Source organism: Ornithodoros turicata, chromosome 4 (genome assembly GCF_037126465.1).
Source record: "Ornithodoros turicata isolate Travis chromosome 4, ASM3712646v1, whole genome shotgun sequence".
Classification (NCBI taxonomy): Eukaryota; Metazoa; Arthropoda; class Arachnida; order Ixodida; family Argasidae; genus Ornithodoros; species Ornithodoros turicata.
The window spans coordinates 6,001,227-6,016,948 of record NC_088204.1 but is presented as its reverse complement, the minus strand read 5'-3'; the positions used below and the strand labels follow the sequence as shown (position 1 = coordinate 6,016,948).

The 15,722-nt window shown below is 46.2% G+C and overlaps 2 protein-coding genes across 2 annotated transcripts; both read right to left on the bottom strand.

Annotated features, from left to right (window-relative positions):
• Positions 1-600: 600 nt before the first annotated feature.
• LOC135390853 (midnolin homolog) lies at positions 601-7,156 on the bottom strand. Its single transcript, XM_064620794.1, has 6 exons — positions 6,930-7,156; positions 5,933-6,020; positions 5,717-5,773; positions 5,075-5,251; positions 3,905-4,184; positions 601-3,300 (listed from the first exon to the last, which is right to left on the bottom strand). The coding sequence occupies exons 1-6, from the start codon at positions 7,091-7,093 to the stop codon at positions 3,086-3,088; spliced, it is 981 nt and encodes a 326-aa protein (XP_064476864.1). The 5' UTR covers positions 7,094-7,156; the 3' UTR covers positions 601-3,085.
• A 988-nt stretch (positions 7,157-8,144) lies between these two features.
• On the bottom strand, positions 8,145-14,837 carry LOC135390852 (serine palmitoyltransferase 1-like). Its single transcript, XM_064620793.1, has 11 exons — positions 14,577-14,837; positions 13,839-13,949; positions 13,640-13,734; positions 13,022-13,188; positions 12,797-12,929; positions 11,547-11,874; positions 10,371-10,466; positions 10,187-10,283; positions 9,924-9,978; positions 9,292-9,406; positions 8,145-8,724 (listed from the first exon to the last, which is right to left on the bottom strand). The coding sequence occupies exons 1-11, from the start codon at positions 14,628-14,630 to the stop codon at positions 8,563-8,565; spliced, it is 1,413 nt and encodes a 470-aa protein (XP_064476863.1). The 5' UTR covers positions 14,631-14,837; the 3' UTR covers positions 8,145-8,562.
• Between the last annotated feature and the right edge of the window lie 885 nt (positions 14,838-15,722).

The following is a 15,722-nucleotide window of genomic DNA, read 5'->3' as shown; positions in this document are numbered from 1 at the left end:
TGCCAGATGAGAGGTCACACACCGCCGACATAGCATTCGTGGTGGAGTTGGTCTGTCTCTTCGCAGGGGTAAAGTTTGGAGAAACCACGCGACGAAGTGTCTGTCCACTCACAAGGCAACAATAAACCAGGAGCGTCTCAACCATTAAACAGATCAACAGAGCCCCTTGCTTGGGAGAGGAACCAACGACGTTGGTCCACGGACAACAGGGGAGAGAAGGAACCTGAGGAGCTGCGCAGATAGTTGAACTTGAATCCCCCCTAGATCCCCCCCAAATGTTGTGACACTTCCCTAACTTTTTCACCTGTGGGTATACCCGTAGGGGGTAGGGGGGCACCTCCTGTAGGGAGTATACCCCCTACAGGAGGTGCCCTTGCGATTTCAGCCTTAGACACACGTCTGTAATAATATGTTAAGCTGTAATGACGTAATTATAATAATGACCTCCCCAATTTTTGCCAACACCCCTCTGTGCTTGGGATCCTGGGTAAACCGCTGATTGAACGTTGAACTACTTCCATTGAGTGTTCAACAGATGTCATCGCCAGCAATAGCAGGATGAGAGTTTTAACTGGTTGTAACACACAAAGAACTCGGCACTAAAAAACTTTGATGTGTTCTGAGAACACACATCATGCTTTTATTACCTACAGCAACAATATTGAAATAGGAGAAGCCTATGGTTACAAAAAAAACGATCGAATAAAACTTCCGTAGCACTATGCTTGAAGTCGTGGCGCATCCAAGTTCAATGACTCATATAAACAGAATGTACATCGTTGACTGCATATTAAAAGGACTAACGACATTGAGTAGTCATTTGTTTCCAGTTGTAGCTGGTCTGCCTCTCTACAAGGCAGCTGTAATACATGTGGGAGGGAGATGTACATTCACAGTGAAATACTGAGGTAGGCTACAGAAAATAAAGCATTCACTATGGTAATACATCCAGCTCAAAACAAAATACTAATTACATACTACCCACATACACGCAAAGGTCTTCCTTGTTTCGAGAGGGATGCACAATGCAGACCACACACGATCATACACGCAGGGCAGGAATCGGACAGTTGAGGTGTTTTGATCCAGACCCACGACTTATAAACCCAGAAATGCCAGTATATTTGTATCCAGATGTCATGAAAGCTGGGCATACTGATCTAGGTTTCCGAAATCCTTGTACGTTTTATGTAAAACATCGACATGTGGGGCAGGGTAGGAGCTCAGAAAAATTTTTCATCCCAGATTTCACAATCCCTGAAACAAGGAAACCTCTGCACGGTGGGAAGAGAACACACTGGATAATACTTTACAATAACAAAACTTCTGCAAGTAATGCTGCACAAAGTATAATCGTTGTTGAATCGGACCAACGCCCGTCCTGACAGATATGGAGCACACCTGTATTGGATACGGCTTAACTGCGCCCTCAAACACACAGTTTACACCACTTGCACGACTAAAAAAAATCTTCTCGGAGGAAAGGGAAAAACTGCAAGATTCGATAATACTGCAACCAACTTGCGAGGTCAACAAGCAAATGACTTATTGTAGTTCGACTGCACAAGACTAAAAAAAAAAAAAAGACCTCTGTCTTCTACACTCTACTTTGCAAATAGGAATTTTATGAAATAAACAACGTAGTCTAATACTGAAAATATACGATACAGTGTAACACGAAGTGCTGCAGTTATTGCGATTAGTACATTGCAGTTGCTCTAAAGTGAAACAGATATGAAAGTTTTTTTTTTTTCTATCAATCCATAACACGTCAGCGTATCAAATAGAATAATCCATCCAGCATTTAGAGTGAGACAAATTGAACACAAAATTTTGCAGGAAGTGACAGAAACGACATAGTCCCCGTAAGCTGTCGTAGCTGTTATCTACAAGTCTGGGCTTATCTTGCATCGTGGGTGCATGTGCTTTTAGTGCCACATATCCTACACTTTCAGTTAATGCACAGCTAACGAATTATCAACGTGGCTTCTGAAACTCAAGGTACATGACCAGACAGCTTGATTCCTGCTGGGCGGAGCGTTTTGGTTCGTAATTCGTTGGCCAAACGTGCCCGTACCGGCATGCAGTTGACCTTGACACTACTCTACGCAGGGCTCAAGTTGTCAAACGCAGCAGCATTAATAAATCAGGTACATGTTGCATGCACTAAAAGTCAAGAGAACAATCTGCACTATATGCAAAACACTGAATTAAAAACTAGAAATTTTGTGACAAGATTGACTTCGATGCCAACGCACTAGCAACACTTTTGCAAAAGCTAAGATGAAATACGTGTACTTAAAACAGAAAGAAAAAAATGTGCTCCGACGCACAAAAGTGCTCTGGTACTGGCTCCAGTACAAATCTCTCATTGCATTTATACAGAGATACCCAGGGTGTGCTGGAGAGCTATTGCAGACAAAGTTTCGTTGCCAAAAGCGTAGATGGGCACTGACCCGACAGGTGGTAACATGGTACTCTAACACACAGAGCAGTGCACCCGGTACAGCACCCGGTACAGCACAGACCCGGTACACATTCTCGCAAGTCTCACTGCACTTGGTGCATCGTGCCAAAATGCTGCTGTAAACAGTGCTCTCTAGCCCGCAGCGCTGTGATCGACCAGCACACTGGCGTGGCATTACGTGGTACAGCGGTTGGTGCACCCTGCACTATGATACACAATAGAGGGTAGATAAAGGGTACATAAGAGAGCAGAATAACCACTAGGAAAAGAGAGCACAGTTGTGGCTTCAAATTTTCGGATTCCCGATCAAGTGGCCGTCGTAAGACGTCCGTGCAAGCGAGATTAAAAAATTTGTTTTCTCCGTTGTTCTTGTCTGGTTTGCCCCTACAGCCCGAAGTACCATCGAGGCCCGCGTGGGAAGAGATAGCTCGAGTACACGGGACAAGCACTTCCGACTCTCACCTGCAGCCACCCGTTCTCATCAGGCACACCCCGATCTCACGCTATTTTGTTCAAGAAACGTCGCAGAGTGCAACTTTGGTGTCTGACTCAGCCCACACTTGAGCATTGAGGGCTCATTATAATACTGAAAGTTGAATACAGTGGAAGGGTGAGGCCTCAGACGAGGACGGTGCCGTCGCTGCTGGCTTTGCCGTACGGAGTCGAACGCCTCGCCCTCCGGCGTTCCCTCAGGGTTGCGTGGATCTGGTCCAGCTTCCCCCGTAGCAGACGGTGCTCTTCTTCTGTCGGGACAAGTGGGGACGGGGGTTGCTGAGGGGCTCGCTGGGGGTTCGTGCCTCCTCCGGTTGGAGGTGGGGTTGGAGGGGGCGTAGCTGTTGTGGTAATGAGAGAGAGAGAGAGAAAATGAGAGGTCATTTAACGAACACATTTCGCGACAAAAAAGGAGAAATTAAAGGAGCTCCCTCTGTCGGAGAGGCCCACAAGGTTTTGGACGTAGAATTTACTTTAGAGACTTTACCTAATTACCTAAATTAATAATATAGAAAATAAATTACACTCATCTAACCCACATCACACTGCAACACCAAAACGTTCCATGAAACACAAACTCTATGTCAGAACAAATTCCAAACTATTCCTCACATCAACCTGCTACTTATGACAGTACAAGTCAGTTCTGTACTCTTTAATGTTAGAACGCATTGTAGAAGTAATTTCCAAAGTAACTGTAATGCTGATGCCCTTGGCAAGTACTGAGTTGTGGTAATCATCAGCTTTGTGGTACAGGGCCACGGGGGGTACATGTACAACTGTGGCAAGTTGGGGTAGTTTATGAACTGACATGCTGAGGAATAACAGCACTAAGGAAGCTACAAACAATAAAGCAGACACAACACAGTGCCGAGAGATGTACCAGGGGCCTACAAAAAACACCAATCTGCATTTTCTCTTTATCAACTACTGGTAAGGACATACCGAGTGGATTAGGAGACGAAGCTGAAGCCGGCGTGCCTGGAGAAAAAGTGGCAGTCCTCCAAGGATGGCTAGCTCCGAGGAGGTCACGCAGGATGTGCAGGATTGTGGTCACATGGCGTCTCGGACGACCCTCTCTGTCCTGCAGTTCGGGACTCAGGGTCCCAGAGAAGGTGCCAGAGTACACCCCACGCCCCAGGTGACACATGCGTTCTATCACTGCTCCGCTGGCCACGTCTGCGTTGTTATTCGGATTGTTGCCGGAGTTGGCTTCGCTACCCTCCTACAAGAAGCAGTAAAGTAAACAGAGTAAACAAAGTGAACAGTGACTACTGAGTTGTTGATGGTGCATTATTACGTTTACAAGCCTTTGAAATAAGTTTGAGATTGTTGCTGACAAGGGAACAGGTTTATCTTCAACGGTATAAACAGGTGATGTGTGTTTAGGGTCCATCGTTTTCGGGTTAAACCCGATTTTTCACGATAGTTGTATGTCCCTATGTATGTTGTACAGTTAAGCAGCATTGAAAGTGTGCTTTCTGTCTGCATCTGTACGTGCCACATCACCTTTTTAGTGCCTTTTACCCACGCCGTTCATTGTGAAGCTCGAAGAATTGTAAATACGATCTCCACGAAGGAAAAAGAACCTGCGTTCAGCACTTGCAAACACAGTGACCCATTGACAAGACACTCCCCGTTGAGAAAGTAGTAGGCATCAGCGAAAGTAGGCGGGGCACCCACGAGAGCCGTTTGTGGCCCACTGCCTCCTACTTGTGCTTCAAAATGTGAAAGTCATAATAACACACCGCCTCCACCAATGCTCGTGACAGGCACCCACCACTGACACCCATGGAATGCTATGGTGTGCATTTGTGCCACCTACTGCACCACCTACCATGGTGCAGAGGTTGAACCTTGCACTACTTTTGTGTTTTTCGCTACAGAAACTCCCGTACAGTAGACCATGACTCATTTGTTGGATTATTCTGTAAATTGTGTGGCACCAATTTCTTTCTTGATCAAACCTTCACAGACAAACTGATATTATAAAGTTTTAAGAATGAAACATCGTTAATTCCGTTTCAGCCCAAAATTTTACTCAACATTTTTAATTGTATATAGTACCATAAGACCGGTAAAAAGCGTTGAGAAAACTTGACGACGTCAACTTACACTTTGTTCTTGTCGAGGTGCCGATGCTTCGGGGGGAACCGTCGGGCATGTAGGGGTAGTGGGGGTTGCTGGGGGGGTTTCTGGAGGAGCACATAGCTGGAGTTGCACAAAGATCATGTGATCTCCAAGCCGCATCGTCAGATGCAGTGGGGCACGACCACATAAAAAGTTTTCCACCTGTAAGCATCCCTCGTCGTCAGCTAACGTACGTGTATTTTAGCAAATGTAATGTACTATATTGAGAAGGTAAAAACAACAAATTTGATAGAAACTGCACACCAAATGTTATGTGCTCTTGAATGCAACATACTGAATTCTCTCCTCAATGGCAAGCACTTGTCTCAAAGCCAGCGTGCAAAAACAGTTCACTTAAACACACAACGGCCGAGTTACATAATGCAACTCTTCACACGTGCAAGCATGCTCAGCAGCCACTGTACAATGAACCATATGTTTTGTCATTGTTTTTGTAAAGAGCACAACACAACCCTTACAGCCCACCCAGAACATATTGAACTTTAACTGCATCTCATGCTCCCGTTTTTGACATCCCCTGCCTTCCTCCTTCTACTTTCATTTTCAAGGTTGCGCCGGAGCATCCGTAGCCATGACAACCGCGGGATGACGTCAAACGTTTCTCACCTGAGCGTCACTGAGCGATTCCAGCGCTTGCATTACACTCTGTTCAGGTTTCACCGCCTACGGAAGAGCAATAATAATGAGGAGAAAGCACGCTCATTCAGCCTTCGCCGCAAATTCACGTAAAGACGACCGAAAATATGCAGCGAGCTTTTGCAGAAGATACGCTTGAACACATTGCAGATGGCATTTCGAGAGCGTTGCAGACGATAGCATTACCTGCAGACCGGTTTCGACACTGGGCAACAAAGTCAGCCGTTCTCCATCCTGGATGTTGTTCGTCTCCAAAGTTCCGTCTTTAAGTTGCCTGAGGAAACGATTTGCACGTTAAAGTAGCCACTTCGTGACCACCCGCCGGCATGCACTCCTCAGCGGGAAGCAGACAACCCCTCGCGCTGTCAGTTTAATGACGTCATTAGCGTAGCAATGATGTATTGTACGTGAAATCGGTGTTCAGCCGTCAATTAGTACGCAAACCAATTGCACATTCTTTGCATTTGCAGCTCCACTGACCCACTTATTCGTTTGCAAACACACACCAGCAAAGAAAAATCGATTGCACCGTGACGTCACAATGACGTCAAGGTTCGCAGGCCTCGTGCCTCGCCGAGAAAAATCGATCCGGGGGTTCTGATTGACGTCACCTCCCACCACCCACGAACGTCACTTCGTCAGGGAAGACAAAAAAGGTCGGTTCGGAAAAGTGTCATCCGCGAACCTTTTCAGCGAAAGGTCATTCCGAGGTGTCAGCCTGACCTTTAGCAAGCGGCATGTGCTACTTTGGCAAATGTTTTATTCGAGCTCACACAGTTGGCAAACGCAGAAGCACGCGCGGTTACAGCAACAAAGAAAGCCGAAGGGGGCGGCCGTGGGAAGTTGGACTGGAAGCCTCGTCGGAGCGCTGTACAGTTTCACCGCACGCTAGCGCAATTCCGGGAAGTTTCGCCGTGGGCGTCTGGTATGCCAGCCCGTGGGCGGCCTCCCGGAGGAAGCCGAGGGAGACCGAAAAAAAGTAAAAGAAGCACGCTCAAAACACGGACGAGCATGCGGGGGTGGTGGGATGCATCATCGTCGTCGTCGCGTCTGCTTTGTTCATTTTGATTGCAATGCATTACAGAATAGCACGACCGAGCACCAAATTGCGCATCAAATCACGACACAAACACGAAACACAACTTGCTGCTGAAAGTTTGAGCACAGCGCGTGGGTGACTGACCTGTTCCGATGCAGCAAGACGATACGGTCCTTTGCAAGTCGTAGCCTGGCGGAGAGCGTGCGTTTGAGCGAGACGACACTGCAGTTGCGATGCAGCTGAAGTTGCATGCGACCGCCGGTCGTCGTATGGACGTGCAACGTGATCCGGCCGCTCTCCGCCGACATGGGACCGTCAGTAATGTTCTCACCGCGCCGTCTGCGATGAAAAGCGAGTTGCCTCCTCTGCCCACATCAAACCCGCGGCGCTGGCGACGGCGGCCCACGCGCGCCTGCGCAGTCATAGTTGCCTTGACGTCACCCAACGTCATTCTCCAATCAACGCCTTCCGTGGAAGCCGCCGTCCTTGGTCGTGTGCAATGGTCAAATGGTGGGGCAAGCAGCAGAGAACAATGGAACGACGTGGGTCAATACAGCCTACGCGGTCTGCTAGACCACCATTCTTCTGAAACTAGCGTGACACTATCACGTTACGTGGAACACTGTAATATAGATAGCTTGCGCTGAGCGTAGCAGCATACCAGAAGGTAACCTGCTACTTTCAGACATAAAAGTTTTTTTTTTTTTTTAAGAACTGCTGTTAGAACGTAGAACCACCGCAATATCGCGAGGCGATGCGTGCACACTTCTAGATGCTGCTGCAAGTTTTATGGGATGGATTGGAATGCTGCGTGAAAAATGTTGCCCGACTTGCTTTATTTCAGCCGCAGAAGCATGGACTCTGATTTCAGCACTGAATAATATGCAGCAAATATTCAGATTGCTTCATAGCAATGATTACGCAGTCCACCAGAAAAGTCTGTCATAGAGGGAGAATTTTCAATCTGCCGAAGGGGACTGGGACACAATACCCCCACCCCCTTTTCCGGCACAAATATCTCGGGGCCACGGAATACTTTGCCCCCGCTTCATGCACAGAGGTCGAGTTGAGTGGGGGGTGTCCCCATCCCGTGTCACGAGGCATATTTTTACAATGTTGTCAAGTTCACTTGCACCATGCGATTTTTCTGATACCCTCCTAGCATTATCTTGAGTGTCAGCTGGGTAGACTTCTCAGAGGGGGCCTGGTCTCCCTTGCAAAGTTCTGGAGGGGGCTCTAGATCCCTAAGCCCTTATGCAGTTGGCCCCTATGCAGTCAGTAACACAGGAACACAAACTCAGCAGACAAGATCAGTATTCTCAAATCAATGTGAACAGAATGCGACGCAAAAACAACGCGTCTCACAACCTCTTTTATTGATATTCTTTAGAGTGTTGTTCTCTGTTACTTTGATCATTTACTACGCTATTTACAAAATCAAACAATCGGAGATGTTCTTCTGGTCCCATCGCCATTGAGGCAAGAAGAGAACTATTGATCTCATGACATGATGCAGCACGAGATAGCACACTGTGATGTCACAACATGACGTGACACTGTAAAACGACAGAACTGATTTTACTTTATCAGAAATACAAACGGGCAAAACAGATAACTGCGCACAACTCCTACCAATATCGTATATGAAGACCATTTTTTGTTCACCCTGTAGCTCTGAACACGGAACAAAAGGCAGCAAAGTCTTTTGCGCTGCCCTTTTTTTTTCTGTATTAAGTAGGAACTCTCAAAAGAAAAAAAAAAACGAGTACTCTCTGAACTACAAGTAAGTTTCGGCTGCCTTGCACAATACGTCATACACTTTGTTGATCTCTTCTGCGGTGAGGGCAGAGGAGACCGTTATTCTGATGCTCGGTGCTCTCTTGAGATGCTCCTCACCCAAGTACCGTGCTTGAGTCAATGCAATACCTTCTTCCCATGCCTATAAAAAGATCGCATGTAAGATTTTCTCAGGTGGCATAACTAGAGATGCGAAGCCCCGGAAAAAAAACGGAAACTTTGGGGAAAAAAAAGTTTTTCTGGTTTCTTCCAAGTCTCCGGAAAAATTGCCCAAAATTTTTGGGCGACAAAATTCAAAAACGTAAATTTTCGTGCCTTCGATGCATTCCAACCCGCCAACAGTGCCTTAGGTGCCTCTAATCCGCCAACAACCACCAACTTAGAGCTCCGTCTGGCTGCTCCAAGCGAACGCCATCGCGTTCACACAATGTCAGAGTTCTGGTCGGAGCGGACGGGTTGTTCCAATGACCTATCGCTGAGTAGACAGCAGTCTCATGGGTCTGCTCCGCATTTATGCCTAGAGGGTGAACACTACTAAAGTTTCTAGCTCATTGTATGCTGTGGCTTGGCCGGCAATGCTTCGACTCAGCAATAACCGCGTTTTGTTTCTATTGTTCTCAGAAAAAAACATGAAAAAAAAAACTTTTTTTCGAGCGATTCGAACTTTCCGGAACTTTTGCATCTCTAGGCATGATGTAAAACTCCTCACCCGTTGCACAACAGAGTCCAGCAACCCTGTTGCCATTTCGTGTGGGTGGTGCGCCGCAACGTACAGGTGCTTCACCGGGGAGATCACGTCTCCTCCCAGTACAAACTGCGGAATGCTAGAAGATGAAACGAATCAGGTGCACAATCATCGCTGTATACTAGCACGCTTTGTGTGCAAAGATTACTCGCTCCTGACTGTAAATTCAACTCCTCTTTTGATGCCCAAGTTTTCAGAGCGAAATGCAACCAAAAGACGTTCTTACACTCTAGTTAACAGGAAAAACTCGGACTTTACGGGGCTCCCATCTTTTAGGGATCGTTTCTCTTACAAATTATTTTTTTTATCGATGCTGGCAAAACAATCTTGAAGTTTCGTCATTTATGGAAATTATTTCTTGCCGTCATCTCACCATCAGAGACTTAAAAACGACGTGCTGAGAAGCGTGTGTATGTCTGTTCCTGCACTGTGAGTGATATATTTTTTTGAGAGGACTTTCTCATATATGTAAACTATAAAAAAGTGCTTTATCTCTCTTATTTAACAACCTAGGATTTACAGTCCCAATGACTGCATTCAGTATAAAAACTGCTATTACAGTGCAGGTACCAAGCAGCAGCAGAAAATAACCTTACCTCTTCAGTTTTTCGTGTATGCTCCTGCAGTTGTTATGTAGCTGTTCTATCGTATCTGTGTGGGACATCAGACAAAAAGAAAAAGAATCACGAGTCAGAGCAGTCAAAGCAATCAGTCAGATACTGCGTAAGTGACTAAACGAAACACAGGTAACTTTGTTTTGTTACACTTCCCTGAATGACAAATACCTCCACATTCACTACGAGTATTTTTACATCCCTTTTGTCTTTCATAACATTCAACGTCAACACCTTGCACTCACCCAAATGGGCACTAAGGTAATCGATCGCTGCAAGTGACACTGCTGCCTGTAATGGTGGCAGGGACGCAGAAAAACAGTAGCCCAGGCCAGAGAGACGCTGAAATTTTTTTCACAGTAAGTCTCAGTGCACTCAGTAGGATCAGCAGTGAAGTGTTTGTTCACTGTCATCAGCCGAATAAGGTACCTGGTGATCGACGACGTAGCTCGTGCCGCAGCAGAAGCCGCCGTAAGAACCGACGGCATTTTCTAGGGAGGCGGACATCAGGTCTATCTCCTTGTTCTGCAAGTACGACAGATTTCGAAGATAACTGCACCGCGGACACTCTAAATATGAAACGGATGAATTGTTTCCTCTTTATTTACGAGGAAGTCTTTGGAACAAACGTAGAGAAATACAGAAATCGTCAACAGCAATTTTAAAGAATATGAATGCCTTTCGGATTTTTAAATTACAGGCACTATTCCTATTGAATCTTCAAATGCCCCGTTCAAATGATGCAGAAAACAGGCATGACACATGTGGAAAACAAAGGAGTTTCCCATGTTTCAGATGAACGCGGGGTGCCAAACTGTTGCTGTTCTGTTGTGTGCGATTGGTGTACTACCTATTAGGCTCCTGCTGTTTTTAGGTGCCTTAACAGAAATGAAGGTGAGAAAGAAAGAAAGAAAGAGAGAAACGTGTGTCTCCTACTGCCGCCATCTTTTAAAAATTGTGTTGTCTAGGAAAGTGTCCAATCGGTCAGTAAAAGTTTTTACTGTACTGTGGTTGAAATTTCTTGAACAGTACTGTACAGGGGCTTCTCTGCACTGTGAACTTTTAATCTCTCGCGTGCTAGCTTCCTGCAGGAAGCGCAAATATTTCGGCTATTCAGCTACGCTCCCTGTCATTGCCAGTGTGGCAACACTGGCATGGTGACCTTCCACAAAGAAAGCTACACCTAAGCACACTTAGAGCCTGAAGTTTTAGGGTTTAACCCGACTCTTCCCCCAAATTTGCACCCCGAATTAAAGGTTGCCTCTTTAGGGTGAAACCCGATTTTTACCGAGCAAATTGCCCTCACTGAATTGTCTGTAGCAATGCACACTAGCTTGTATAGCAGGAAACACAAATTACATCACTGTTGGTAACAAACCAGCGCAGTTCGTTAGAAAGTAATAGAGCCCGATTTCTCCCTAAATTTAACATATTGGAAGCTTTCCGACCCGAATTCGCACGAATTTAGAGCACACTTTTATTCCCCCCGATTTTTATCTCCCGATTTTTTTTTTTAAATATTTCCCGAAAACTTCGGGCTCTATGCACACTCTGTCTTCAGCAAAAATACGCCTCAGCTGTAAAAGGGACCGATGAACTGCTCACAGGAACGTTAAAGTGCTCCCGCACTCCTCTTCCGGTCTTCCCGAGCACGCCAAACGAGCAGGACTCATCCATAAGGAGCCGCACCTTGTACCGAGCACGCAGCTCACAAATTTTCGGGAGGGGACAGAGGTCGCCAGTGTTGGCGTAGATGCCTTCCACAACAAGGAAGCGCCGTGTGACAGAGGCCTTGCTCGGATCCTTGATGTCCTTCTCGTGTTCCTCCTCTAGTTGCCTCTCCAGGTCTTCCATGTCGTTGTGTTTGAAATAACGGACCAGGCTGCGTGAGGCCACTAGGCCCTTCTGGATTGCAAAGTTTACTTCCTCATCTCTGAAACGAATGTAAAATGCGATGTAAAAATGTAGAATGCAATCCACAGGTAGAGAAACCACGGAGGGACCGACTCACGTCCGACATGTATGCCGATTAAGGCCCGGTTTCACCAACGCTGATTAACATTTGAACAGAGATCAACGGTCGCTTAACTTGAATTTAACGCTTAACTGTGATTCACAAAAGGGAGTTATTGTTACTGAAACCTTCATCACGTCACCAGCTAACGTTTACAAAAAAGAACTGAGCGTTACATCTTTGATCTCGGTTCAAGGTTAACCAGCGTTGGTGAAACCGGGCCTATGGCGAGTCATGCCCGAGGAAGTACAGAACGCAAAACTTCAATTATTCGACTCAGTTACTATAAGTCGAATCTTCCTCAATTATGTATTTAACTAAATTAATTGTTTGAAAACAAAATGATACTGTTTGGCATTTTCAACATTAGTATGTGTGCAAAAAAGTGCTCGTGAATAAGAGTCAAAATGCAGGCTAAATGGCGATACATGATAAAATTTGACTGATCCTCGAGACAACGCGTGATCAACTGTGTTTTCCTTGTCTCGGGGTTCAGTCAAATTTCATCGTGCTTGTGACACTAGACGAGGGGCAAAGGGGAAGTACTTAAGGATGCCAAAACAAGTACTGTATTTTCCAGAGTATAACGCACGCCCCTTAAAATTAGCAGAAATAAGAAAAAGTTCAATGCATAACATCCACCACAGACCCGAAGACCTTTTTCAAAGTGTAACGCCTTTCTTTTCGCACCTTTCTTTCTTTTTTTTTTTTTCAATGTAGTATAATGCACACCATGCTATCCACCAGAAAACACAGCATTAATCAACGCAGTAGTGCTTACAAACAAGGACTATCGTAGTAGTAGTATACAATGGCAGGGGGTATTGACATTTTGACTCACGCAAAGATAACGTCGCCTTGCTTGGCGTACGCTGGGATTGCGCTGGATATAGAGGAAAATCCAAAGGAGTAGAGACAGGCCTCTTCTACACCCATGAACTCCGCTATTCTACTTTCCAGTTCCAGATGAATATCTGCCGAAAAAAAATTAAGAATTATAGAAAGAGCCCTAACGCAAGGCACCATGGCAGTTACGGACACTCTCTCGTATAATCTAATTTCGTACCTACAGTGCCGAAAAAGCCCCTCGGGCCACACGAGCCAACGCCGTACTTGCGGAGGCCCCTCAGAGCAGCTTCCTCTGCGATGTCGGCTTCAACGAGGGCCAGGTAGTTGTGTGTCGCCAGGTTGATGCATTCTTTGCCATCCACAATTACGTGCGTGCCAACCTTCCTGAAAGCAGCAGCATGGAGTTGTACTTAAGCTTCTAAATTTGCTGAATCTTGAAGCGATTATCCGAGTTTGTTATTAGTAGTTCTCATAGTTCGAGCTACCTCAAATAATTGAACATCCATATTGTAACAACGTGAAGAAAAGCCTACGTGACGATGTTTAGTTTTATTCGCATCAATATTTACTGCTTAAATGTACATTTACGTGCACCACATCATGGTACAGTTACTTCACACTCACTTGGTGACCTGTAGTCTCAAAATCGCATGAAATCGGGCGACAAAAAAGAAAGAAAGGGAAGATGACTACTCAGTGAAGGTGCTAGTAGATACCTGGTCTACACAGGAACTTAACACATGTGCTATTTCCATAAATATTAAGCCTGTTCGTGGGGCTTTATTCCACTACCCTTTTATAGTACCCCTTTACGTGGCTGAGAATCTGAATCTACCCTGAGACAATCCTTGGCTTCACTGCGTAATGATCCGGCGGCGTGTCTGGGACTAGAGGATCTGGTGTCCACTCTTCTATTAAATCATCCTTTTCCTGCAATGCAAAATAGAATTAGTTAAAAGTCAAGCAATTGCTGTAACAGAAATGCTGTTGGTTCCAACGCTTTACAGCAGCGCACCAACAGAAGTAAGCTGTACCTTTTCGGTCAGCTTCCCGTTTGCACCTTCGACTGGTGAGCTCTTTCTCAGCATAAGCCAGAGGACCCACATGAAAAGAAGTGCTTCCAGAGTCAAGTGGTATACCGGAGCCTGGAAGTGGATAAAAATAAGCATGCTACAAAGAAAAAAAAGGAAAGGAAAAAGAAAGAAGATCCATACATCGGTCATGATATATGACGTCGGAGTCCGGAGAATACCGTGCCATACAGTTACGTGGCCAGGGGTGGTTTCAGGGGTTCAACCCTCCCTCCTCCCGCCCCACGTAATCCATTTGGGAAAGGGAAACGAGGGCGGAGACCTCCTCCGCCATATAAAGTCCCCATATAACCCCAAACGAAATATTCTGGCTACGCCTCTGGTGCCGTTCCATGCGGTATGTAAGGGAAAAGGATTGCTCTAAAGATGTCGCTCAATATGATTGTCTTCGGCGGCGTGCGTTAGAAAAACCTTCGTTAATGTTACTGGAGGCAATTCAAGATCACGTTTCGTGCTCGTACATGGGTAGCAGGCACCGGTTAACACGCTGTTGCATCATAACCGATTTCGACTCTCAAAGATTCGTCGGTGTGTGCGCACCACGGAAACCGCGGTTGCTGCCAGATCATCGCAGCCACGAACCCGTTGTCCGCAACGCAAGCATTGACAACAAGACACCTCTGTTCTATACCCCTGCCTCCACCCGGTGTACTCAATTGGCTCCATGAATTATTGACGTACCTTCAGAAATGCTTGAAACATTTCGTAAAGTTCCCATGTTGCGTTGACGACCATTCTAAAGTCCGGGAAGTATGTACAGCGATGGGTAGGTCAGCGTGTAGGAAATTGAGGTAGGTTGAAGTATCTAGACAGTGGTATCCGAAGGGTTTGTAAGATGTGGTAAAGACGCGTACAGTTTAAAATTGTACGCGACCATGCCACGAACTGCCACCACTCCCAAGCAGCGACGCAGAAAAAAAAAAGGTGACAGGCGGCGCCCAATGTTGCTATGCGACCAACCGACATCTACCAAAACTACCAAAAATCCCCCAAAAGATAAGTGGTAAGGCTCCACGGGCACGGTAATTAGACTAATGTAATCGAAGTTACAAACGAACGCGAAGTTGTACTATTGTGTACTTTAAGTGGTGGAATTCGTGGATCAATAGTGATTAATTTTGTTGATTTTCCGTTTATTTGGATTCCGTGTCAAGATAGGCCAATTTTTATAAGATTTTCAACTTCAGTCTCACGAAGCGCGCGATGCGTCGGGTGTCCCTCGACACGTTCATTTTGAGTCGTGTCAGTTCGGTGTGACTTCTCGGGGGAGGGGGGGATCTCTGGCCCCCACGCAGTCGGCGTCTGTGGATTCCCGTCAATGCCGAATCCGGAGGGGGGGCGATCGCCCCCCCCTCAAAAACGCTAGTTTATACATCGGGTTTCCCTCTATCCCCTACACCACTACGCGCTTGGACAAAGAACCGCCCCCCCACACACACACACATACACACCACCACCATCATCACCACCACCAATGTGAGGGTCTGCGTACCCGCGACCCGGTGGGGGGAGCCCCCCACCACTGCGGTGCTTGCAGTTCTGAATAAACGATTGATAAAAAAACAAAAAAAAAACTCACGTCCATGTTATCGTCACACAAACCTTTTATCGTGCGTGCGTCTTCAGTGAGAAAAGCCGGAAAAGCGAGAATTATATACAGCTCGCGATTCCTGGGCGTCTGCATGCCCGGGAACCTATTTAATTACGTAGCAAAGGCAGTCGTCATTATTCATTATCGCTATTTATTCTTGGCATTGAGCTACGCGTATACCCGAAGCGCGCCCACTGTATGTGTACCCCAAACCTCACAATCTTCGAAGCACGTTT